We start from the raw sequence: 26,338 nt of genomic DNA, 5'->3' as shown, positions 1-26,338 counted from the left end.
ATAAATGAATAGAAAGTTTTTTCTTAAAGAATTCCCATTTTTACAGCAAGTTGTCCTTTCTTACATTCCATTTTGGTCTCATCCATTTCAGATGCAAATGGATAGAAACAACTTTATAATCAGCACTGATTATGTACAGGAGTATTTAAGAATATTCCATGATGTGCTGCTTCCTCTTCCAACATCTTTCTGAAGAATGTATTATACATTTGGTTTTTAGTGCAATATATAATTTCTGTGACTAAGGCTTTGGTTCCTTCCCCAACTTTACATCCGTCATGAATTTGTCTTTATTTTCACTATCTCACACACATATAAAAGCTTGTTTGAACGTGGTAGAGTACATGGAAGTTTTGTGATGCTGGTCTTGAGAAGTCAGAATCATGTTAACACATTAGCAGAAGACTTTCAATAATATACATCCTCACACTATGAAAAACATTCAGATGAGTTCAAAAGGTAATTTTTCAGGAAGGAAGCTCACACTGTTCACCAGGTCTTCCACCCCATTGGTGTGCTTAGGAATGCTCCATTTTTTATGCATAAACTAGCTCTTAATGTAAGTTTTAATGTAGTTTACAAATATGTAATATACTCTAAGTATAGTGCAGGGGAATTCAGCTGACCTAATGTTATGATTGTCCTAATGTTTCTTCCTGAACCAATAGAGAGTTCTCAATATTGCAACTGGTCTCCCCAGGCTTTAAATGTGGCACTGGTTAACTGGAGACTCGTGCACTGGAAGGGAACATGTTAATCTATATCTATGACTGAAAAGTCATTAGGAAGACTGATTTTTGCCAATTTGTCCAGACTTAGCAACTTTTAGTTCACTTAAAAGCTTCCTACAAGTAAGAAAAGTATCTTCTTGCTTTTAATGTAGCCAAACTGCCAGACTGAGAGCCTCTGAGCCCATATAGTAAGCCAGTGGTCCCCCAACTTTTTCCATCACCCCCCCCCCTTACCCCAAAGGAACCTGTCCATGCCAACCCCCCCCCCACCCCTGAAACTGCGGTCGGGAGCCGGGGCTGGGAGCAGAGCGATGACTGGGGCTGAGAGCTGAGGAGAGGAATGGAGCCAGGGCTCCAGCTGGGGCCAGGAGCGGAGTTGGGACCGGGGCTGTGCCTGGGGGCTGAGCAGGGTTGGGTGCCGGCCTGGGCCCCATCTCACATTCCTTCATGCGCCTCTAGGGGGGCACGCCCCAGTTTGGAGAACACTGTATTAAGCTGACAGAATTCTTTATCCGTATGCAATTTTTCCACTTTTAACAATGGATGAACAGGACATTATATTTTTAAAATATATATTTCCTTATCCTCTTGTAATTGTTTATTTCTGTATTTCAGATCTCTGAATTTGTCACTGGCCTTCCTTTAAGCGATCATGAGCATTGACAAGCACCAAACGTCTGTGGTTCACTCCTGCTACCTAGTCATAAGTATTTATGACATCAAAACTTAGGTGATTAAATAGGACAGCCTAGTGCTTTACTGTTTTCCTGGTTGCAATAAAGAACTGTGAATCAAAAAAAATGTGATCTTAACCAAAAGTTTGATTGGTTTGATCTATTTTTTTTCTCCCTATCAAAGAGGATCTTTAATAAGTTTATGAGTTCTACTACTTGGACAAGATCATTTTACAGCAACTTAGTAAAGGGCATGTAAAGTATTTAGCATTTCATATTATGGTCATATCTTAAACCTACTCATTTTGATAGATGCAATTGTACTTTCTTCATACCACATTCTTCTGCAACATGAGCATGCATATATACTATATATCTTTACTAGTGACTGTCTAGCAGTTTGTCTAGACATAACTATTTGAATCTAGTGGGTCACATATTATGTACTAAGAAAAGGAGTACTTGTGGCACCTTAGAGACTAACCAATTTATTTGAGCATGAGCTTTCGTGAGCTACAGCTCACTTCATCGGATGCATACCGTGGAAACTGCAGAAGACACGCGTCTTCTGCAGTTTCCACGGTATGCATCCGATGAAGTGAGCTGTAGCTCACGAAAGCTCATGCTCAAATAAATTGGTTAGTCGCTAAGGTGCCACAAGTACTCCTTTTCTTTTTGTGAATACAGACTAACATGGCTGTTACTCTGAAACCTGATATTATGTACTAGTAGATGTAGTAGTAGGCTAATCAGATAGCCTAAAATCACAAACCAACTCTTCTGGCATATGTTTTTAGGGAAGTTCCTGTCCCAGTTGTTCTTCCTTCAATACCCAGTCCACTTCCACTGCTTCAGATATTCCCTCCTCCCATGTACACCTATGAAATATTCAAGCTTGCAAATTACCTGAGGACAGAGAGTTTCAAGCTGGCTTGCTGACATGCGAACTAGTTTCACACCTTCTTCATTGTTTGAGATGGAACAGGCCAAGTTGGCAACCTATATTGGAGAGAGAGAGAAAAAAACTTTAAAAAAGCAGTTTTTATTTCTGTTTAACATGCAAAAATTACAACCTCTTTGTTCTGTGATCAAGAAGCCTTCAAGAAATGCTCTCCTAGTTCTTGAAACTCAATCTAATACAGCTTTGCAATCACCAGCAACATCTGTTTTGTCACAAGCCAGCAGATCATAAAATAGTCATTCAAATAAGAAAGGCTGTCATCAGTGCTCCCATTTACTCAACTGAGAGGTTGCCACAAGGGCACCATTGATGATACTTGAAGTCACAGTTAAGTGCCCATTCCTACTTATAAACTACATCAGAATGAAAAAGCTGTAAGCCAACTATTTTATTTTAAAAATGTAGGGATGAACAAATTGCTGACCATCTGAGGGTTAAGCCTTATAGTACTTATTACCTAAACCCTCTTCCCTGAACAATCACCACATGAAAATGCTGGAGCATACAAAGTCAAAATGTTTGAAGATACAACATACATATATAGTGCACAACTGCAGTAGTACCGTGAAGCTTAATCTACTTTAAAAAAAAAAAAAAGTACCTTTGCATGGAAAGTGCCTTAGCTACTGTATATGGAAACGTAATTAGCTATTATTGCATAAAAAACATTTCAGTTTAGCTTAACAATTTGACCTCCCTTAAAACTGCAGGATTCTGGGAAACATAACATCCCCCACCACCACAGTGCAGAGAAAATCACTGACCGAAGTTACGAGATCTATGCAAAACAGTATTTACTGGTGCAGACAGAGCTCAAGAGCACCTACTATTCCCCAAGATTTGCATGGAGTCTTGTGATGCTAAAACAGTAGATCAAATTTTTAGCCTAAAACCTGACAGTTTCTCTTTAAGTGGGCCATCTTGAAACAAAGACCTTTTAGGTGCGGGAGGGATGGGGGAGGAAGAAGGGGGGGGGGGCGGAAGAGAAGGGGCATAGAATATTTTTATTTTGTTTTTTTAGCAATGGAAGGTATTCTGCATATTGGAGCTGCTCTCAGGGGAGGAAAATCTAAAGTTGAATTATGTTCCTTATTTGACGGGTGAATGACAAGCTTATTTTGAGCTCCAATACAGTTACATTTGAGCCTAGAAAGATGTAAAAATAGCATAAAGACAACTGAACTAAGATAAACATTGTGTACCATCCTACTAGAAATGGCAAAAGGCACCTGCCCAAAGTAGTGACTGAATCTCAAAGACGATAACTCAAGTTATGTTCAGTAAGGCCAATAAATGCACCATATATCTAACCAAACACATTTTTAGAGAAAATGTGGGGTAGTTATCTTATTTAATTGAAGTATACTACCTATTCATACATAAGATTTTAGATAAAGTTAACAGGAACTACAGCCAGATAATACTTTTTTCAATGCCTTTCATTCACTTCCTTTACCATAGTCTTTACCGCATCTAGAAAACATTCCTGCAGCAGCGACAACAGATAATAATCACATATCAATAAACCTAAGTGAAGAGTCTTGCCACTTCCATTAGTAATACTACAGCTCAAAGTAAATTCATGATGCAGAAACTTCTCACCCCACACCCTCAGTTCCTAATTGAGTGATGAATGATAGAAGATCAAACAGTCTCCTGATCAGCGGTACATTTCAAATTCTCAATGGCTGAGTACACAATGGTGGTGGAATAATCTTAGATTATTATTCATCCAAGTGCATAAATGTACAAGAAAAATGATAATGTAATAAAGTTGCTCTTTCCAAAACTAGAGTTCAGGTTCTATCGGCTTTTAGTAATATCATTGGTGTGTTAGCCTTATAGCTTTTATTTAGTTTAATTAGTTTTCATCGAAAAAAAATTACATCTTAAAATTGAGCTAAGAGTGACAGAGTAAATCTTCAGCGGACTGCCAGGTGGGACAGTGGTTTTTATGGACTGTGTAGTTTCAAAGGGGCATAAAAAGTTTTTGATTTAGCAAAAGCTCATTTTTATTGGGCTGCACTGAGTGTGAAAACAGCACACTGAAAAATCCCTTAAACTGCTGTTCTGCTCTGAAAAATGACTTGGTATGGTTCAATGTTTTTCCTCTCCCTATCGAACTATGTTCAGTTTTGTACATAAGGATCTTCTCCCTAAAATACCATGCCTGCGTACTAAGAATCTGAGCATCAACCTGAGCTCTTTTCCATCTTGCATATCATCAACAAAGAAGATTCTGGTGGCCATTTAGACCCCTAGGTATTGTACATATCAAAACCCAAAGAAGATAAGACAACTGCTGAACAAACAATTCTGTTGATGCATAAAATGGAACAGAATCACGCTGTGCTGGTAGCAAGCTAATGATAGTAAAAAAAATACACAGTACAATTTTTACTGTTGGTCACTAAAATGAGTGGCTGTGACTTTGAATGCTCACCGTTGGCAAATTGAAGTAGAGAGTCATCATTTTTACACAGTCAATTTCCAGAGTTACTAGGGAGTCTATTATCCCTAGCACATGCTGAAATTAGTGACCACTGGTCAATGTAAACTCTACACAATGTGTTCAACTCTTGTGTTTTTACTGCATGTCATTTGATACATTTTTCTTTAAGCACCAGTTTGCAGAGTTCTATAATTGTGAGAATCTCCGCTTTCATTAAAAAAAAAGCTTCTTGCCCTCGTGGTTGTGGAGAAAGTCTTGAACCCTAAAGATTTAGAACGCAAAAGCAACTAAGAAGAGCCCCCAGTGTATTTTTTGTACTTGAAATTTTTTTTTTATTAATCCCAAAGTTTTTAGGACCTTCACTGGATTGGCAATATTGCCGACGGGCTACATTTTAATGTGATTCAGCTTCTAAATCTGTACCTAATTAAATGACCAGATTCTCAGTAGTGAACAGGACCTCAGAGCCCCCATGGCACACTAGCACCACACACACACACACAAGTGGATACTGAATGGAAGCTGTATAGAACTGCCTGGAGAGTGGCATACAACAGCCAGATATGGGAGAGACTGGCTTCTCCAAGCATAACTTGCTGAATTAAGAACAGTGTATCCAACCTGAATGCAAAAAAGGAAATCAAATTAAAAATCTGATGCTTAGTGATATTTTAAGAAATTTATTTTGTATTGTATATTCATTTCTTCCCCTTATCTCCTTGATGCTGGTAATCCTTCCTTGATAACTATCCTGCCGGGACTGCAAGTAACTACAGAATATATGAAATTCCATTGCAACATGTAACCCAAGAATATGGTTTCAAATGATTTGCACAATGGTTGACAAAAACCTCAGTTTTGTAAATGATGTACTAAGCTCCTAATCAAGAAGGAAACTGCACTATAATGTGCATTTAAAATTCTTCTTCAATATTTCTTAGGTGTATTGTGGCAGATATTCCCAAAGACCACATAACAGTTGAGAGGAAGGACAGTCTTGTAGTTATGGCAATGGAGTGACACCCCAAAGAACTAGGTTTTGTTCTTGGCTCTGCCAGAGTTCCTATCTTACCTTGGACAAGTCACTGTCTCTATACTTTAGCCCTCCATCTGTAACAGAAGGAGAAGACCTCAAAATGATTGTGTGAGGATAAAGTAATATATAAGGATAAAGTAGGGAGTCATAAAAGTCTATAAAATACAGCTAATTACTAAGTCTCCTTTAAAACCAAATCTAAGACAGTTACCTTTTCCGTAACTGGTGTTCTTTGAGATGAGTTGCTCATATCCATTAAGAGCGCTCTTAGATATCACGCTGCTCCTTCATCCTAGGTTTGAAGGACTTGCAGATACAACTCATCACTGAAGGCAGGGCAGTAGAGTTCAAAGTAATGACCAGAGTGGCTAGAACAGGCATTGTGGGACACTTCTGGAGGCCGATCAGAGCGAACTAACAGACCAGGGCATCCACACTGACGCCGCAGCGCTCCAGTGGGGACGCACAAAATGTTATTCCACTCGCCGAGGTAGAGTACCAGGAGCGGACCAGCTGCAGAGTCAGTGCGCTCTACGTGCCTTGCCAGTGTGGTCGGGTAGTGAGCTAGTGTGCCCAGGGCTCCTTTAATGCGCTGTAACTCGCAAGTGTAGCCAAGCCCTAAAATTTTGAAAGAACTATTCCTATACTGGGATGGACTGAGGAAAAATAAAAAGTCAGAGAAAGCAAGAGCACACTAAGGGCTTGGCTACAGTTGCGAGTTACAGCGCACTAAAGCAGTCCCGGGCACCCTAGCTCACTACCCGTCCACACTGGCAAGACATGTAGAGCGCTCTAACTCCGCAGCTAGAGCACTTCTGGTACTCCACCTTGGCGAGTGGAATAACATTTGATGCGCCTCAACTGCAACGCCCCGGTGTCAGTGTGAATGAGGTTTTGCATTACTGTGCTCTGATCGGCCTCCAGTAAGGTCCCATAATCCCCTTTAGTCAAGTGGCCACTCTTCTCATTGTTTTGGAATCGTTGCAGGAATGCGGATATGCCCTTTCAAAGCTCCGTTTCTGACAGCTGGCAGCTTATCTGCTCCGAGACAAAGCAAACATTACTATGGAATGGTGTGTGTGTGGAGTATGAGTGGAGTGTGAGTGTGAGACAGACAGACAGGAGGGGGGTCTGCTGCTGTCTGAACTTACAAGATAGTATGTGGACATGCTCCCAGTGCCCCCAAAACCCATTCTCTCTCCCCCCACATACACACAACACATGCCCTGTCACACTCCACCCCACCCCCCTCATTTGAAAAGCACGCTTCAGTCACTTGCATGCTGGGATAGCTGCCCACAATGCACCACTCCAAATGCAAGTGCTGCAAATATGGCCACGCCAGTGGCTTGAAGCTGTCTGTGTGGACAGACTATAGCGCTTTCCCTACTGCGCTCTACAAAGGCTGGTTTAACTCAAAGCTCTACTTCTGCAAGTGTAGCCACGCCCTAACTCTTGTCAACAAGAAGAGTAAAAAAAGTGCTACTTTTAACTTTTTAGCTCCCCCGCTCCATTTCCCCCCAAGTCTTCTAATTTAACGGTCAAGAACAGGTTTCCCTCCCCCCATACTGAAAAAAAAAATGAAGAAGAGGGCGTGGAACTCGAAAATCCAAAACAAAACATTCATTTCAATTAGAATTTTCCTGCATTGTTCACAAATGTTAACAGAATCCATCCCCAACACACCATCCTTAGTTTACACACCATAATTAGTTTACACATCATACAATAAGTTGCAAAGGGGACAAAGTTCCACAGTGGATCCCTTTGAGAGTTTACATTTTAAGAGTTGAAGCCAAGAAACAGTTACTAGCCTATTAAACATTTACGGTCATGATGATTTTTTTTAATCTGCCAATCATATAGAAAAAACTAGTCAAAAGGTACACTGAGTGGAACTCTGGTCTAAAGCTAAAATAAATGCTATTCTTAGGGCTGTGCACACTTGATTATGCTGGTGCAAAAACAAGAGCAATTGTAATTTCAAGCTTCATTATAAACAAGGGATAAAAATTGGTAGGCAAAACGTTTTCAGGCTTCAAAAGGCTGGAGTCAAAGTTTAAAAAGGTTCTTGATTGCCTTTAAGAGAAAGTTAATTGGGCAGGTGACAGAAATGCAAAAACAGGGAAACAATGAAATCAGAGCCCTGGGTACTCACATGCCCCCTATCAATGTAATACTCAATCACCTCCTTAGTATTTAAAATTAAAACTCCACCCTTTCTTCCAAGCCTGTAGGAGATAACTTTACTCATTTATCAGTTGCGTTTGTACGTGTAGAATTTATCAAGGGAAAGAAAAGTTGAAGAGTTTTTCTTTTAGCTCTGAACATGACCAGGCTTGTGGCCATTATTTCTTCAGGTATTGAGTTTTATAGTCTAGGTCCAGCTCCTATGAAAGCTCAGTGTCTTACACTGATAAGCCTCCCCCATACTGAAAGACAATTTCTTTCTTCAGTGGAGCGTAACTGTCATGTGAGCTCAGCCATGGAGTGAGGAAATTTCCTTAACAAGGCAGGGCCAGAGACCTTCCAGCTTCTGGGCTATGATTAATGGATCAAAGGAAAGACCAGTGATCCTGATTCAACCACGAAGACTCACTGATTTCAACAAATTCCAAAGCAGACTAAAAGATAGCAGCACTATACCCAGAGGACAAGGAATGGAGGACCTGGTGAATCATCATCATTGTATGGCTAACCTTGGCCATCAGCACACGCTGGACTCAATGGTCCACTGTTCCTCCCCATTGCCCACACAGATCGTTTTTCTGACACCCGGCACCAGTTGAAAACAGGGAAAGAAACTCGAATGCTGACAGCAAAAAAATAGAATCATAGAATCATAGAATATCAGGGTTGGAAGGGACCCCAGAAGGTCATCTAGTCCAACCCCCTGCTCGAAGCAGGACCAATTCCCAGTTAAATCATCCCAGCCAGGGCTTTGTCAAGCCTGACCTTAAAAACCTCTAAGGAAGGAGATTCTACCACCTCCCTAGGTAATGCATTCCAGTGTTTCACCACCCTCTTAGTGAAAAAGTTTTTCCTAATATCCAATCTAAACCTCCCCCACTGCAACTTGAGACCATTACTCCTCGTTCTGTCATCTGCTACCATTGAGAACAGTCTAGAGCCATCCTCTTTGGAACCCCCTTTCAGGTAGTTGAAAGCAGCTATCAAATCCCCCCTCATTCTTCTCTTCTGCAGGCTAAACAATCCCAGCTCCCTCAGCCTCTCCTCATAACTCATGTGTTCCAGACCCCTAATCATTTTTGTTGCCCTTCGCTGGACTCTCTCCAATTTATCCACATCCTTCTTGAAGTGTGGGGCCCAAAACTGCACACAGTACTCCAGATGAGGCCTCACCAATGTCGAATAGAGGGGAACGATCACGTCCCTCGATCTGCTCGCTATGCCCCTACTTATACATCCCAAAATGTCATTGGCCTTCTTGGCAACAAGGGCACACTGCTGTCTCATATCCAGCTTCTCGTCCACTGTCACCCCTAGGTCCTTTTCTGCAGAACTGCTGCCTAGCCATTCGGTCCCTAGTCTGTAGCTGTGCATTGGGTTCTTCCGTCCTAAGTGCAGGACCCTGCACTTATCCTTATTGAACCTCATCAGATTCCTTTTGGCCCAATCTTCCAATTGGTCTAGGTCCTTCTGTATCCTATCCCTCCCCTCCAGCGTATCTACCACTCCTCCCAGTTTAGTATCATCCGCAAATTTGCTGAGAGTGCAATCCACACCATCCTCCAGATCATTTATGAAGATATTGAATAAAACCGGCCCCAAGACCGACCCTTGGGGCACTCCACTTGATACCGGCTGCCAACTAGACATGGAGCCATTGATCACTACCCGTTGAGCCCGACAATCTAGCCAGCTTTCTACCCACCTTATAGTGCATTCATCCAGCCCATACTTCCTTAACTTGCTGACAAGAATACTATGGGAGACCGTGTCAAAAGCTTTGCTAAAGTCAAGAAACAATACATCCACTGCTTTCCCTTCATCCACAGAACCAGTAATCTCATCATAAAAGGCGATTAGATTAGTCAGGCATGACCTTCCCTTGGTGAATCCATGCTGGCTGTTCCTGATCACTTTCCTCTCATGCAAGTGCTTCAGGATTGATTCTTTGAGGACCTGCTCCATGATTTTTCCAGGGACTGAGGTGAGGCTGACTGGCCTGTAGTTCCCAGGATCTTCCTTCTTCCCTTTTTTAAAGATTGGCACTACATTAGCCTTTTTCCAGTCATCCGGGACTTCCCCGGTTCGCCACGAGTTTTCAAAGATAATGGCCAGTGGCTCTGCAATCACAGCCGCCAATTCCTTCAGCACTCTCGGATGCAACTCGTCCGGCCCCATGGACTTGTGCAAATAAGCTAATGCAGACAGGAATTAGATGTTTCATTCTCAAAGCCTACACAGAGGCTATTACAGGCCAAAAGAACCTTCCTATTTTCCTCCACTGAAGCTGCCAAAACCTGCCCCAAGGGGCTACTTAGGGTGGTAAACTGCTTCATTCTTGAGCATCTGCAACCTGCATCAGAACTGAGCACCACATGCAAGAAAGAACCTCCTACTGGCTGAGATCACACGTATTCTCAGACAGCATGGATCTGCTCTACCTATACACACCAACAGCCCACCTGCATTCCCAGATTTCATTACATTCACTCATCAAGAAGTTCTGGACACTCTTAAGGAATTTCAGCCTAAGACTTGTGACTCTGACCCTGCACTTCTTGGGCTTGTGAGAGAAAGTCATGAATTGGTGCCCCTCCTGAACAATAGAGTCAGCACATCATTCAGAAAAGGAATCTTCCCTTCTTCTCTTTTTCACATGCAAGAGCCCAATCAACTAGAAGAAACTGACCAGGGATATATCTGTTCTGGCCAACCATCATGCATCAAGTCTCCCCATTCCTGAGCAAGCTCATAGAGAGGCTAGACATGGGCCAATTATAAGCTCACCTACTGAAACTAACATTCTCGACCTAGCACAATCCAGACTCAAACCAGGATATGTAAATGAAACTCTTTTAGTGAGGTTCACAGATCTCCTCCCGTCAACTGATAAGAGGGCAGACATCCATTCTCATCCTCCTGGACCTCTCTGCAGCATTTAACACCACTGATCACGAGATACTGTTGTCTCAGAGGAGTCCAGGATAATGTATTAAAATGGTTTGAGTCCCTTCTGGAGAGGCACATCAAGTGAGTGGTGATGGAAACTGCACTACCACTAAACCCCTTTCACGAGTCCCACAAAGATCAATTCTCTCTCTGGTCCTATTCAGCACCTACTAAGTGAAGAGGTCAAATGACATGGACCCAAGAAACCAACAACATGCAAAGCTCCAATTATCCTTTACCACATATGAACACACCACTGCCACCAAGATGGCGCAATGATTGGACAAGATCAGTTCATGGATGAACAGCAGCTGGCTGAAGCTGAACCTGAGCAAAACAGAAATGATGCTGGTGGACAGAGGAAAGTATTTTGAAGAGTCTGCAGTCTCCTTTGATGAACGTATACATCCACAATTGGTTAATTCAGTCCATAGTTTAGCATCAGCTAGAAATCAGAGAGTACTTCTAAGCTCTCACATAAACATGAGGCTATCATCACCATTCGCTAGGAGACTCCGTTCCCTTGTGGTGGTGGATGACCTGCCCTCAGTTATTCACATCTTCCTCATTGCTCAGCTGAGTACAGCAATGTGATATACCTGAGCACGAAGCCTTCAGACTTTAGAAACTCTAACCAGCACAAAACACTGCAGCAACATAGGGAACCACAAACATACTGACCCTATCTTCTCTCTCTACACTGTTTTCCAATAGAATTTCAAATCAAGGTCAAAGTCTCAGTCCTGATCTTCAAGATGCTCCATGGCCTGGGTCCAGGGCATGTAAACAACTGCCTAAACTCCAGGATGAAGACTGGTCAATAACCACAGCTCTCTGGCACAACAGAACTCTACAGTAAAGCAGAACACAGGACTCTCTTGGTGACTGGTCCCAGATAGTGTAATCAACACCCCAAGGAACTAAGCTCCATCACAAACCACTATCTTCCACTTGAAGTGCAAGCCACATTTCTTTGACCTTACTTTCTAACAAATACAGGTATCTATTTAAAAAAAACCCAAACCTAAAATCCTGCCTAAAGGAGACACTTCAAAAGGACAGGCTTCTCATGAGGAGAGTATGAGAAAACACATGAGATGTTTAGTCATGTTGCCTTAATGCACTACCAAAAAACAATCAGATAGTACGGTAATTAGCGTTGTATATGAACCTTCATAGAATAATAGGTCAATACACTGAACTATTTTGGCTATAACAAAACAAACTGGTCTGGGGAGCCAGTGCAGAAAGCAGTATTTCATTTCAAATCACATCTGTGCTCTACAGATTTTCTGTCAAAAGAAAATGACTTCTACTTTCACTTGTTTTAAATCTTTGTCAAAGTGCTTCAGTATGCGTGCTTTGGCTTACATATTTAGAATGGTCTCTATGGCCCTCAACACTTGAGTCTACTTTGGCTATGCCAGGAAGTCCCAACTGCTGCAGTCTATACATCTTTCCATATGACAGATTCTGACAGGAAATGGGTCAAAAGTGCAGGTAGTCATGAAGATTAAAAATGCTATGATCCTTTCTGTCTACAGCCAGGTGAGACTGCCAACGTTTTATCATGTACCTACCTTACCTAGTCTTAGCTATGAACACACCTTATGGTCCTTTTTCAGTAGTTCCTTGTATTGGAACTTTAAGCCAGTTACTTGTACTTGGCTGGGATGTCAATCTTTTCTCTCCACTGCCATTATTGCCCGCTCAACTGCTTAATATTTCTATGGTACATGGGGGCTGGTTAATGTAATTTAGGACACATTTAATAATGTAGGAAGGATAGCATACAAGAATTCAAAAATCAGTGTGTTTTACTAGAGGCAGTCTTTCAGACATCACTTTCACCAATAAAACCTTTCTATGTATTGTGGCTACTAGATCAGGTGAATTGGATACCAGAACACACACTCTCTCTCTCCACCTATGAATAGCAAGCAAAGATTATTAAGTTTATGGACTTTAGCCAAAAATTTCAAATGTGGTGCCTATAGTTATGTAATTGGGCCAATTTTCAGTGATGCAGAGCACCTGTGGCTTACAAATCCTATCTAATTAATGTAAGTAAACTGCATTTCTGAAAAAAGGGACAGAGAAAGTAATACTTACTGGAGGAATTCCTTCTACAAATGAAACTGATTACATTACTTGTCTCAACTCCAACACTGCAAGCGATTAATAAGATTAAAATTCAGGTACGCGCCAACTGCATTAAGCTATTGTTGGTAACTTATACATGAAGAATTAACATACAGGTATCCATTCACAAACCATGCAAAAAAGCTATTTAAGTGCTGTTGGGATGAAAAGATTGAGATACCTAGAGTAGAAAGTAATTTAGCCTTTTACTGCTTTCCACCTATCTTGAATTTAAAAAAAAAAAGTCAGTGTAAAAACACTTTTACACTGATAAGTACAGTTGTGTAACACCTTATAATGACTTTTTCCTACTCATTGTCTCTGCCTGTCACTGAAGAGAACTGCTTCTATGGAGGAATGGGAGAGGGAGAGACACTAATACCCAAACAATGCCAGCTCCTCTAATTCCCATTTGCCTCCACTGCCCATAACCTTGGCATCTTCCTTTGGCTGGAAAGCTTAACATTTGTAATTCTACCAATTGCCACCTCTTCAGAAATCCTCTTATACAGCAATATTGTCATGACTTTGCTCTGCTGAAAAATATTCATTCAGGTTTATCTACATTTATTTTGACTACTGCCGTTCCATTGTATGGCTGCCTTCTAAGACCAGTGAATAAGCAGAATACTCAAAACCACCACCAACTGCCCATTCATCTCAAGATTCAGTTCAAAGGTACATCATCTATTTAATTTCAAACTCTCCATTAGCTTGTTCCAGGCTCTCTCCCTCCATTCTGGTCTTTATTTCTTTTCAGATTTCATTTTAAGTAAGTCCTTTGCCTATGCCCAGTTTTTCTTCTCCCTCTGCTTATTGGCCTCATGAATTAGTGAGCACTTTCAGTGCCCATCCTTCCATACACCAACATTTTATGGAACCTGCAATCATAGAATATCAGGGTTTTAAAAACTTCCAAGGAAGGAGATTCCACCACCTCCCTAGGTAACGCATTTCAGTGTTTCACCACCCTCCTAGTGAAAGTTTTTCTTAATATCTAACCTAAACCTCCCCCACTGCAACTTGAAACCATTACTCCTCATTCTGTCATCTGCTACCACTGAGAACAGTCTAGATCCATCCTCTTTGGAACCCCCTTTCAGGTAGTTGAAAGCAGCTATCAAATCCTCCCTCATTCTTCTCTTCTGCAGACTAAACGATCCCAGTTCCTCAGCCTCTCCTCATAGTCCTGTGTTCCAGTCCTCTAATCATTTTTGTTGCCCTCCGCTGGATGCTTTCAAATTTTTTCACATCCTTCTTGTAGTGTGGGGCCCAAAACTGGACACACTACTCCAGATGAGGCCTCACCAATGTCAAATAGAAGGGAGTGATCACAGCCCTCGATCTGCTGGCAACGCCCTTACTTATACAGCCCAAAATGCCATTGGCCTTCTTGGCAACAAGAGCACACTGTTGACTCATATCCAGCTTCTTGCCCACTGTAACCCGTAGGTCCTTTTCTGTAGAACTGCTGCCGAGCCATTCGGTCCCTAGTCTGTAGCGGTGCATGGGATTCTTCTGTCCTAAGTGCAGGACTCTGCACTTGTCCTTGTTGAACCTCATCAGATTTCTTTTGGCCCAGTCCTCTAATTTGTCTAGCGCCCTCTGTATCCTATCCCTACCCTCCAGCATATCTACCTCTCCTCCCAGTTTAGTGTCATCTGCAAACTTGCTGAGGGTGTAGTCCACGCCATCGTCCAGGTCATCAATGAAGATATTGAACAAAACCGGCCCCAGGACCGACCCTTGGGGCACTCCACTTGATACTGGCTGCCAACTAGACATGGAGCCATTGATCACTACCTGTTCAGCCCGACGATCTAGCCAGCTTTCTATCCACTTTATAGTCCATTCATCCAGCCCATACTTTAACTTGCTGGCAAGAATACCATGGGAGACCGTGTCAAAAGCTTTGCTAAAGTCAAGGAACAACATGTCCACTGCTTTCCCCTCATCCACAGAGCCAATTATCTCATCATAGAAGGCAATTAGATTAGTCAGGCATGACTTGCCTGTGGTGAATCCATGCTGACTGTTCCTGATCACTTTCCTTTCCACTAAGCGCTTCAGAATTGATTCCATGAGGACCTGCTCCATGATTTTTCCAGGGACTGAGGTGAGGCTGACTGGCTTTGTAGTTCCCCGGATCCTCCTCCTCCACTTTTTTAAAAGATGGGCACTACATTAGCCTTTTTCCAGTCGTCCAGGACCTCCCCCGATCACCATGAGTTTTCAAAGATAATGGCCAATGGCTCTGCAATTGCATCTGCCAACTCCTTTAGCACTCTCGGATGCAGTGCATTCGGCCCCATGGACTTGTGCTCGTCCAGCTTTTCTAAATAGTCCCGAACCACTTCTTTCTCGTATGATTCTATGTAGTGTTCAGATGCTGTGTAATATGCTACAAAGTTTGTACTATAAAAAGGACTGTGTTTTCATTTGTGTATGAATGCTGTGCTGAGTTTGTACATCTTGATTTTTTGAGAAATAGAAGAGAACAACGCTTTGAGGGTTTATTTTGCTTGCAGTTATAAAGCTGTGAGAAGATAGTGTTCTAAAGATATTAAGTGCATCAAATCAATTAATATGCAAGGATTAGCTGATTATAATTAGCTTGCTGAGGGAGGTTAGCTTGGTCTGGAAGATGTATCAGATTTTAGATGATATATTAAAGAAATGTTGGTCATTTACTGCACATATTTGTTTCAAACTGCTGTCTGGATTATCCATAGCTAAATTAGTTGAGTAAAAATGGAGTTGGCCTCCTGTTTGGTTGAATACAGACTTTATATATTTTGCTCTCTCTTTAACTTGGGAAACACAAATTAAAAATGATTAATGAATTGTGCATCTCAGCCTTTTCCTCACCCTGAATCTGGGGCCATTTTTTTCTCTAACACAAACTTAACTTTGAACTCAAAATCGCAAATCAAATGGGGACTTTGGTTTTCAGAGATTTCTGATAAAGTAGCTCACTGACCAGAGAAAGTAGGGGTTCTGATACCATGGTAAGGACCGTGGTATGAGCCTAGATAGATTAAAGTCCAAGAATTCAGAAGTACATGTTTTCATGTCAATATTTGATTCTTTCTGATGCCAAATATTTTGCTTCTTTTCAATATGACTTTTCATCTGTGACTTAAACTTCTGATTTTCAGTTACAACAGGACTGATACAAACTGAAAAACAGATTCTAAACTTTCATTTTAGAAAAGTTATTTCCTAGCCCTTCTAGTTGAAATAACCTTCAACTTCAGCAACTAGATTCAATCGAGATATAGCACTGGCTCATGCCTAAGTCATAAAGTTTTTAATAAGATGAGTATATAAAATTACCACATTTAAGGTTTTTTGAGGCAGGAATTCTGGGACCAAGTGTGAAAGTTACTGTAGGAAATGGGAAAGAGTGAATGAGTTTGAAGTCACAAATGGAAAAACTTTACTAATCCCTGAAATAGATCATTGACGGAGAAGGAAGCACCAGAATTTTTTTCTCACTAAAATCATAATTTGATTCTCACTGGGTAAATCCTGACAATGGGGAAATAATCTCTACATGTGAAAACCTAATGCCCTAAGAAAAGCTGCCTACGTAATCCCTTTCGATAATCAGCATAGTTCCCTCTTCACCTAAGAAGTTGATGCCTCTGAAAGAGCATACAGAGAACTCTGCTTCCTGGTCTTACATCAAGCCTTCTTTGTAGTAAAGGCTTTAAGGTAAAATCCCATCTAAGAACAGAACACTCTGGACACCAGGGTGCTGGAGGAAAAAATAAATAATAATTGAATTTTTTTTTACTTTTTTTAAATTTTAAAATATTAGGAACATCCCCATCCCAAAATATCCTTCAGCAGATCTTGCGTCAAGTCCATGACATTTCTAGTTGACAAATGCCTACTGCAAGCATCCATCAGTGACTTCTTTCTAAAGTACCTTTTTAACTGCATCACTACAATCCCTTTTTTAAAGTTAAAATAAGTCTCCCAATTAAACTGCATAGTGCAAGACAGTTGACAAAAGTCAAATTTAAGGTTTTGTTTTTCTGACTTACTAAAAATTTTGTGGACACAAGCTCTTTCTTTTCTCAATATTTACTGGCCTTTCACTTTTGAAATAGGAACCGAAGCACTGAAGTTGATTTTACAAAGTTGTCTCCTGACATTTAGTGGCCTGTGCCAAATGTTATGCTGGTCTAAGTCCAGCTGTTAAGATAACACATGCATATAAGAACACTTTGAGAAGGGAAAGGAAAAGTCAACCAGGCAATGACACACAACTTTGGTTGGAATGGAAGCCATGCTTCAGGATAGTCTAGTGAGGGGACTGAAGAGTCACACAGTAAGCTTGAAGATTCTGCGGTCTCCCCTAGGGAGCAAACAGCAGGTTCTGCCTTAGGCACAATGGAGAAAAATCAGTGATTTAAATTACAAAAATTGATGTTTTGAGGTATTAGTTGGTGAGTGCTACAGACCACCAAATCGCACTAAGGAACAGGATGACTGGCTCCTTATGCGCCTAACTAACATGCAGGAATAAAACTTTGTGATCAGGAGGGGATTTCAATTTGAGTGGCATATGCTCAGATCTCATGCTACCAATACTAAAGCATGCCTGGAATTTCTAAACATTATAGATGACAATTTCCTACCTCAAAAAATGTTGCAGCCAACATGGGGGAATTCTTTATTAGACCTTGTCTTAACATATAAAAGAGGACCAGATCACAGAATAAAATAAATAATGGTAGCTTAGGTACAAGTGATCATAGTTTGATCACATTTATAATGTGGAAGCAAAATAAAGTCCAGATCAGTAGTATTACACATGCAGCTTAAAAGTGGCCAATTCCACAAAGCTGAAAAAACAATTATGATCCAAATCAGCTGGGAGAAAATTTAATCAGAAAAATGTGAATGACAACTGGGAATCATTTAAAAACACCTTACTAAAGGCCCCATAAGCCACAATTACACAATTGAGTAAGGCAGCTGGGCTGGTTGAAAAAAACTGACCTGGTTTGGAGGGGAAGTGAAGGCCACTAATACAACCTTTTTTTAAAAAATAAAAGACATAAATGGAAGAAAGGAGAAGTCGATAGTAACTGAGATACATGAGAGAGGGGAACCCAGCCAGCCAGTTAGCTATAAAATTACTCTTAGTAGCTGTTCTCTACTTGCTTTCCCTGTAAAGGATTAACAAGTCCACAGGTAAAAGAAAAGGAGTGGGCACCTGACCAAAAGAGCCAAAGGGAGGGCTAGAACTTTTTAAAATTGGGAAAAGACTTCCCTTTGTCTGGGTGTTGTGGTTCTTCAGGGAGCAGTTATGCTGTGAGAAGTTGAAGGCCAGATATGAAAATCATCAGATCATATCTAGAACTACTTATTTAACAACTCAGATATGTAAGTAAATCAAGAATGTTAAAAAAAGACATGATTTGGTTTATTTCTGTTTATTTTTATTGGCTTGTGGACTCCTCTGTGTTAACCCCAAATGCTTTTTATTTTTCTTGTAACCTTTAAGCTGGACCTCAAGAAGGTTATTCTTGATGTTTAATTTTTGTAAGTGGTTTTTTTTAAATCTAGCAAAAGCCTAAGTTCCAGATGTATTTTCTTTTTGTTTTTAATAACATTTACCCTTTAAGAAAAAGATTGAATTTTTGGTGTCCTGAGAGGTTTGTGCATATGTTGTTTAATTAGCTGGAGCAACAGCTAACTTCCTTTGTTTTCTTTCTCAGCTCTTTCCCAGAAGCGGGTTGAAAGGGCTTGAGGGTACCTCATAGGAAGGAATTCCCAAGTGCGCCTTCCTGGGTTCCAAGGGGTTTGCATTTGGGTGGTGGCAGCATCTATCCAACCAACGCCAGAGAAAAGCTGTAACCTTGGGAGTTTAATACCAGCCTGGAGTGGCCAGTATTAATTTTTAGAATCCTTGCAGGCCCACACCTTCTGCACTCGAAGTGCCAGAGAGGGGTATCTGCCTTGACGGTAACAAATATAAATCAGAAGTTAGGAATGATAGAAAATCGATAGGGAGGCAAAGGCACATCAGCAGAAATCTATGGCCAGCAGAGTTAAGGGCAATAAGGAATTTAAGTATAATAGGAACAAAAAGAACCCTGAAAATGATATTGGCCTATTTCTAGATGGAAATGGTAGAATTATCATAATGCTGTAGTAGGAAGAGCGCCTGAAATATAAGCCCTTGTATTAGAGGCCTGGTATGAGGCAAAATCTGCTCACAAAATTTGGCAAAAAGAGGGCTAATATTGCAAATACACATTCCTAAGAAGCGCTCGTCAAAAAGTGCTCAAGCAAACACATCCCAATATTAGGTACCAGAACATCCCGATATCAAGGATGGTACAAAAACATTACCCAAGGATAACAGGAACACACTGTACCCTCCTAAAAGATACAGTCACGATGACAGTATGTAATAAAAATGTTTTAATCAAACCAACACGTACAAGAGAATGGGTGATAACCAGTGACATCGGGGGCCGTAACTATGTCAAAGGGCAGTACTAACTTGTTTGTATCGGGGTATAAAAATGTCTCAAAAAAGTATTTGTCTGGCCTTAGAGAGGAATGAAAAGACCCGCAGTTCACTAAGCTGGTCTATTGTTTCAGGAATACATGTATTAGTGGTATGGTAGAGTCTGCGGAATACTAGTACCCATACTTTGTCAAACAGTAAACCTGGCTGGGTGCTTTCGTCCCTTAACGGATCTTGTGGTCGTTGTGTGGTTCACTTGAGGTCGCCGTGCCAGCTGTCTGAGCAGGGCTAGGGCGGCACACACAGAAAATAAGCGTGCGCGCACACACACACAGAGCCAAACATCTGTCAACATCTAACCACAAATGCAAGAAAGGTGGAAGCATTCAGTATTTCTATTCTATATTGGGGATACACAGTCTCATCATATGAGGAGAACATTATTTCCATTCCACTAGCACCTCTGGAGGATGTTACATTAGCTACTAAAGTTAGACATTTTTAAGCCAGCAGGTCCAACTAAAACTTGTGCCCAAGAGTTTTAAAAGAGTTGGCTGAGGAGTTCGTTGGATCATAAATGTTGATTTTTCAGTACGTTTTGGAGTACTGGGATAGATCCATAAAGCTAATATGCCAATTTCTGAAAAGGATAAACAGACCGACCCAAGTAATTATAGGCCAGTGAACCTGACATTGATCCTGTGCAAGATAATGGAACAGCTAATATGGGATTGGATTAATAAAGAATTAAAAGAGGATAATTAATGCAAATCAGCACATTTGACTTGGTATTGCACAACAGATTAAAAACTAGAAAGATAAAAAGTAACATGGCACACATTAAATGGATTAAAGTCTGGCTAACTGATGGTCTCAAAATGTAATTGTAAACAACGAATTATCACCAAGCAGGTATTTTTCCAGTGGGGTCCTACAGGGATGAGTTCTTGGCCTTATGTTATTTAACATGTCTATCAAGACCTGAAAGAAAACCACCACCATTGATAAAGTTTGCAGGTGACAAAAAAAGAGGGAAACAGTAAATAATAAAGAGGACAGGTCACTGATTCTGAGCAATCTCAATTGCTTGGTAAACTGGGCGCAAGCAAACAAATGTGTTTTAACATGGGTAAACTAAGTGTATACCTCTAGGAACAATGAATTAGGCCATACTCACAGGATAGGGCACTATCCTGAGAAGCAGTGACTCAAAGATTTGGGGGTTATGGTGGATATTCAGCCAACCATGAGCTCCCAGTGCGACAATGTGATCAAAAGAAATAATTCTGCCAAATTTTGAAGTGAGGCAAACCACTGAACAGGTGGAAGTCACTGGCTAAGTACCAGGAACCAGGGTTCGTTGAAATGCTAAACCGGGGTGGGCAACCTATGGCACGCATACCAAAGGCGGCATGCGAGCTGATTTACAGTGGCACTCTGCTGCCGGCCTGGGGTTCAGTCTGCCAGCCCCTCGTCCCGGCAGCTCCACTGCTGGCCTGCGGTCCTGGCCGCCGGGCCCGCTCAGCCTGCTGCCAGCCTGGATAGACAGAACACTGGGCCGGCAGTGCGCTGGGCGGGGCCGACCACCAGAACCCCAGACCAGCAGCGGGCTGAGCAGCTCAGCCTGCTGCTGGTCCGCAGTTCCATCTGCCAGTCCCTGCCAGCTGTGGTCCCAGCCGCAGACCCCACTCAGCCCGCTGACAGTCTGGGGTTCTGTCCGCTGGCACCTGTAAATGTAAAATGTATTACTGGCAAACCATTTATTTACTGTAATTTAAGAAGACTTGGCACCCCACTTCTGAAAGGTTGCTGACCTCTGTGTTAAACCATCTTTTGACAATAGTGTCTTCTGCACAGAGACTAGTTCAGTTCAACGACTAGTTCATTCTGTACAGAAGATACTATTGTCAAAAGAATTAAGAAACCAATTGGAAGTAGAAAAAGCAAGAAAGTTTCTTTTCTTCTTCTGATCTATGAATAAAACCTAAACGTACAGATGAGATACACTAGTTCCAAAAATCGTGATTTACAATCAGTTCAATTCACTACTACATTTCCTTTCTTTAATAAATCGGTTTTAAATGCAAAACAAACCTTTTTTCTTGTGTCCAGCACATTTAAGGTAGTTTTATTTAATAAACAATTCAAGTGCTATTTTTGTGCATTCTTAACTTGAATTTCCATCAAAACAGAGTAAAAAAATAACCTAATAAATCATTTTTCATTTTCTAACAAAAATGGAAAAATTAAGAATCTGAATAAATGTAAGTTAAGCTATATAATTGCTTAAAATGAATATGCATAGATAGCGTATCCTCGTATTTAGCAAAAAGCACCACCAAATTTAGTGTAAAGGCTATATTTAGTTGCAAATCAACATGTTTTATTGGTTACCAAAGAAAATCAACTTTTCTTTAAGAAAATAACTAAAAATTACAAATGGAAAACACGATTAAAATGATTGCTTAAATCAGGGTTTCCTGCTTGCAGATTTAAACCGTGATTAAAATTGGTGATTTAAATTAATCCACCCTGGCTGTAGGTTTGACTGCTGATGCTACTGAAGATGAGGGGGAAAAGAGTAACCTCTTACATTTTTAATTAGGGACATTATAATTTACAATTCATTTCTGCAGGACTTCTCCTATGTCACCTTAACATATCTGTTCTCAAAATAACTTTTTGATACTCAATTTTTCTTTTTTTGTATTAATTCCATTATAATGCAGGGTAAAAGATTGTTAACCCATTAAATTAGCTTAGTGATTTTGAAAGCCATCTGAAGAATGCTATCCAATGTGGCAGGAGGAAGTGAGGCAATCCACACACAGCCCTCAAATTAATAAAATGTAGTTAGTTTCCCCCCTCTATTGAGACTGAGTCACCAAACTCAATTGGGCATCCAACTGAAGCTCTTTGGGACATGGAAACTATTGTTTATCTGTGATGCACAGACCTCTCAAGTGTGCCAGATTTTTGTAGGATGTTCCACATTTTAGTTGCACCACGGGGCATGCCAGTGACATTCTGCCAGGAGGACAGAAGAGCATGCAACAAAATAAGTTCAGCCTAGGGAGCCAGAAGGCATAGAGTTCAAATCTCACCTCTACTGATGTGTATTTTATTACTATGCACTTCAAAACCCTTCTTATTGAGCAAGCATTTGTAGCCCTGCCACAGAAGGCAATCAATTATCTTTCCCCCATTATAAAAAGAAGTTGAGAGAAAGGCTGCAGAGTCACTTCAGGAAGAGCTGAGACTAGAACCAGGTCTCCAATATGAGAGATTCAAGTTTCATCCGCATTGCTACTGCTTTAGTAAACAATAAGTGAACAATACTTCCATCCTGGAGCCAAGAACCCAGGATTCCTGATCCACAGTGTTCTATTTTTGTCTAGATTAGAAAATAGCTGTGTAAATCACTGGCAGAATATGTACTGCATTCCCCTCTCGTGGCTGGTCCACAAAGAAGATGGCTGTTATTCCTGTCGATCAAGTGGTAGAGATCCGTGCCAGGGTTCTGAAAGACCAGGTGTAAAGCCTTCTGGTGATCCAAGGGGAAGGTTAACTATTGTGTCCAGTGGGTCCATACCCGGCCTGTGCACCCATGCCAAACAGACATGGAGGGCTGAAGACATAACCTGGCGTGCTGGACCGCATATATGCAGGCTGTCATATGCTCCAACAGTTTCACGCAATTTCTGGCTGTGGTTGTGGGAAACCGGCGAAGGTTTTCGGTAATGTCCAAGAGTGCTTGGAAGTGCAGCTCCGGCAGGAATGCCGTGGCCTGCGTGGAGTCCAAGAGAGCCCCTATGAATTCTATTTGCTGCGTTGGGGCCAGTGTGGATTTGGGCATGTTCAGTATGAGGCCCAGCCTGTAGAATGTGGCCCGGGCCAGGGACACGTGCTGTGCGTCCCATGCTTGGGACTCGGCCTTGATGAGCCGGTCATCTAGGTATGGGAATACATCTCTACCCTGATATAACGCAGTCCACGGGAGCCAAAAAAATCTTACCGTGTTATATGTGAAACCGTGTTATATGAAACTTGCTTTGGCCTCCCTGCTCCTTGTCCCCTGACTGCCCCCTCCAGAGATCCCCCCGTCCCTAATCACCCCCAGGACCCTACTCCCTTCCCACACCCCCTGCTCCTTGTCCCGACTGCCCCCCCCCCCATAGGCACTCACCAGCCGCGGCGGGAAGCAGAGCAACGTGGCCCCAGCTTGCTCCACTCCGCCAGCTCCCAGCCGCGGTACTCCTTTCCCCAACCTCCCCACACTCACTGGAGGCAGGAAGTGGACCCCCCCTCCCCTGCTGCTGGTGAGTGTGGGGGGGACAGGAAGAAATCCCTTCCCCCAGCCCCTCCCCCGAGCAACATGGCTGGGCCAGGGTGAGGGAAGCACAGCAGGCTGCTCCTGGCCCCCACTAATCAACCAGGCCACTCTGGGCCCCCAGAAGTGCCCACCCACAGCTCCTGCCTCCCAGACCCAGGGCACGGGAGGCCTGCTTTACTGCACTGTATTCAAACCCATGTTATATCGGGTCGTGTTATAACGGGGTAGAGGTGTACTTGGACCTAATGTTTGCGGAGGAAGGCTGCCATGACCGCCATACACTTAGTGAATGCCCGAGGTGCTGTTGAGAGCCCAAACAGGAGCACCCTGACCACGAAACATCTGTGGGCCGGGATAATAGATATATGGAAGTACACATCTTTCAAGTCAAGGGCGGCGTACCAGTTCCTGGGATCCAGGGAAGGAATGATGGTGGCCAGAGAGATTGTTCACCTTCCTTATGAATGTGTTGAGATCTTGCAGGTCCAGGATAGGCTGGAACCCACCTTTGGCCTTGGAGATGGGGAAATTGTGGGAATAGAATCCCTTGCCCCATAACTCCTGAGAAACCTCCTCTATTGCCCCTAGAGCGAGGAGCGATTGCACCTCCTGCATGAGGAGTTGTTCATGAGAATGGTCCCTGAAGAGGGACAGGGAAGTGGGGGTGAGAGGGAACAGAATTGGATAGCATATCCCACCCCTACTGTGCTGAGGACCCAACAACCTGACGTGATCTGGGATCAAGCACAGTAGAAGTGGGAGAGTCGATCCACAAAGTGGGGAGGGGTAAGGATCGAAGACTGAAGCTGACGCTCCGTCCTCGGGCGCATTTCAAAAGTTTGGCTTCGGGCCCGGGGCTGTTTGGCTGAGCCCTGGCCTTGGCCTGAGGAGGGGGCCTCCTATTATTTCTGCCCCATCTCCTTGACAAGTCTTGCCTAGGAGGCCCAGAGTAGAAGCGGGACAAGGGCTGAGGCTTAAAAGGCTGTCTTTGAGGTGCTGGGGTGTGCACCTCAAAGACTTCAAAGTCGCCCGTGAGTCCTTAAGGCTGTGTAGGCAAGAGTCTGTATTTTGGGCGAACAATGCCACACAGTCGAAGGGGAGGCCTGTATTGTGTTCTGGACCTCAGGTGTTATCCCCAAGACCTGGAGCCATGCACTGTGCCTCACTGCAATGGCGATGGCCATGGTCTGTCCAACCGAGTCCGCTGTGTCTAAAGTGGCCTGGAGGGAGGTTCTGGAAACCACCCTGCCCTCCTCAAGGAGCGCGCTAAATTCCTTGTGAGAGTCAGCAGGAAGTAATTCCTGGAACTTTGCCAAAGAGCTCCAAGAGTTGAAAGCACAGCAGCTGAGTACAGCTTGTTGGTTGGCCACTCAAAGCTGGAGCCCCACAGTCGAGTAGACCTTCCGGCCGAAAAGGTCCAGCCTCTTAGCGTCCCGTGACTTAGGCGCAGGACCTGGCTGTCCTTGCCGCATCGACCACCGAAGTCCCCGGTTGGGAGTGGGTGAAAAGGTGTTCATACCCTTTCTGTGGCACAAAATATCGTCTTTCCACCCCTTTAGCGGTAGGTGATATAGAGGCGGGAGTTTGCCAAAGCACCTCAGTGGTGTTTTGGACGTTCTTATGAGGGGCAAGGCCACCCTAGAAGGACCCTCAGGGACAAGGATGTCCACCATCCGGTCAGACTCCTCCATGACCTCCTCTTCCTGGAGACTGACGTTTAGGGCCACCCTCCTAAGGAGGTCCTGGTGACCCTTGGTGTCCATCGCTGGGAGGGTGGTGGTGCCTGCCACCGCCTCGTTTGGTGAGAAGGAGGCAGCAGCCTGTGGGACAGGGAGATGGTGAGCGGCGCCACAACATCATAGACTTGCCATGATGATTAACCAGAAGTGGTGCCGCCATCAGTGCAGCAAAGAGTGATGGAGTCACATGCAGTGCCAGGCTAGACGTTTCAGCCAGTGCTGTTGACAGTGCCTGGGCTTGTGGTGCCGGGCCCCGCAAGTGCGGGGCCGAGGACTGCACTATCATGGCAATGAGGTCTTGCGCTGCCTCCAAATCCTTCTGAGTGGGGGAGTCTATCAGCACCCGTCTCGACAGGCCTCCCATTGGGGCTGGAGTCAACGGTGCCAGGTCTTGAGGCCCAGACCATGGGTGTTCTGCCGGGGAACGCACCCCACTGGAGCTCCCTCGCAGCTTCTTGATGGGGGAACGACCCTTGTCTGCCTTCTTTTTCTTATGTGGCACTGGGGACTGCGAACGGTGCCAGCTGGTGGCACTGGCCTTACAGGTTGGGGAGTGGCACCCATGCTCCTTGGAGGAGTCCTTCCTCTGTGCCAGGACATCCTGTGCTGGGGCACTGCACACCGATGATGCTGGTGCC

The 26,338-nt window shown here is 42.9% G+C and overlaps 1 protein-coding gene across 2 annotated transcripts in view; it reads right to left on the bottom strand.

Moving 5' to 3' along the window:
- Positions 1–26,338, bottom strand: part of CTNNA1 (catenin alpha 1) — a 203,103-nt gene that overhangs the window by 46,477 nt on the left and 130,288 nt on the right. For both annotated transcript variants that reach the window (XM_073356004.2, XM_073356005.2), the window contains one exon: positions 2,312–2,404. In XM_073356004.2, the coding sequence (XP_073212105.1) occupies positions 2,312–2,404 (93 nt within the window). The remainder of the gene's footprint in view (positions 1–2,311; positions 2,405–26,338) is intronic.

This window comes from Lepidochelys kempii, chromosome 8, assembly GCF_965140285.1.
Source record: "Lepidochelys kempii isolate rLepKem1 chromosome 8, rLepKem1.hap1, whole genome shotgun sequence".
Taxonomy (NCBI): domain Eukaryota; kingdom Metazoa; phylum Chordata; order Testudines; family Cheloniidae; genus Lepidochelys; species Lepidochelys kempii.
The sequence above is the reverse complement of the archived record's forward strand: the minus strand, read 5'-3'. Positions and strand labels throughout refer to the sequence as shown.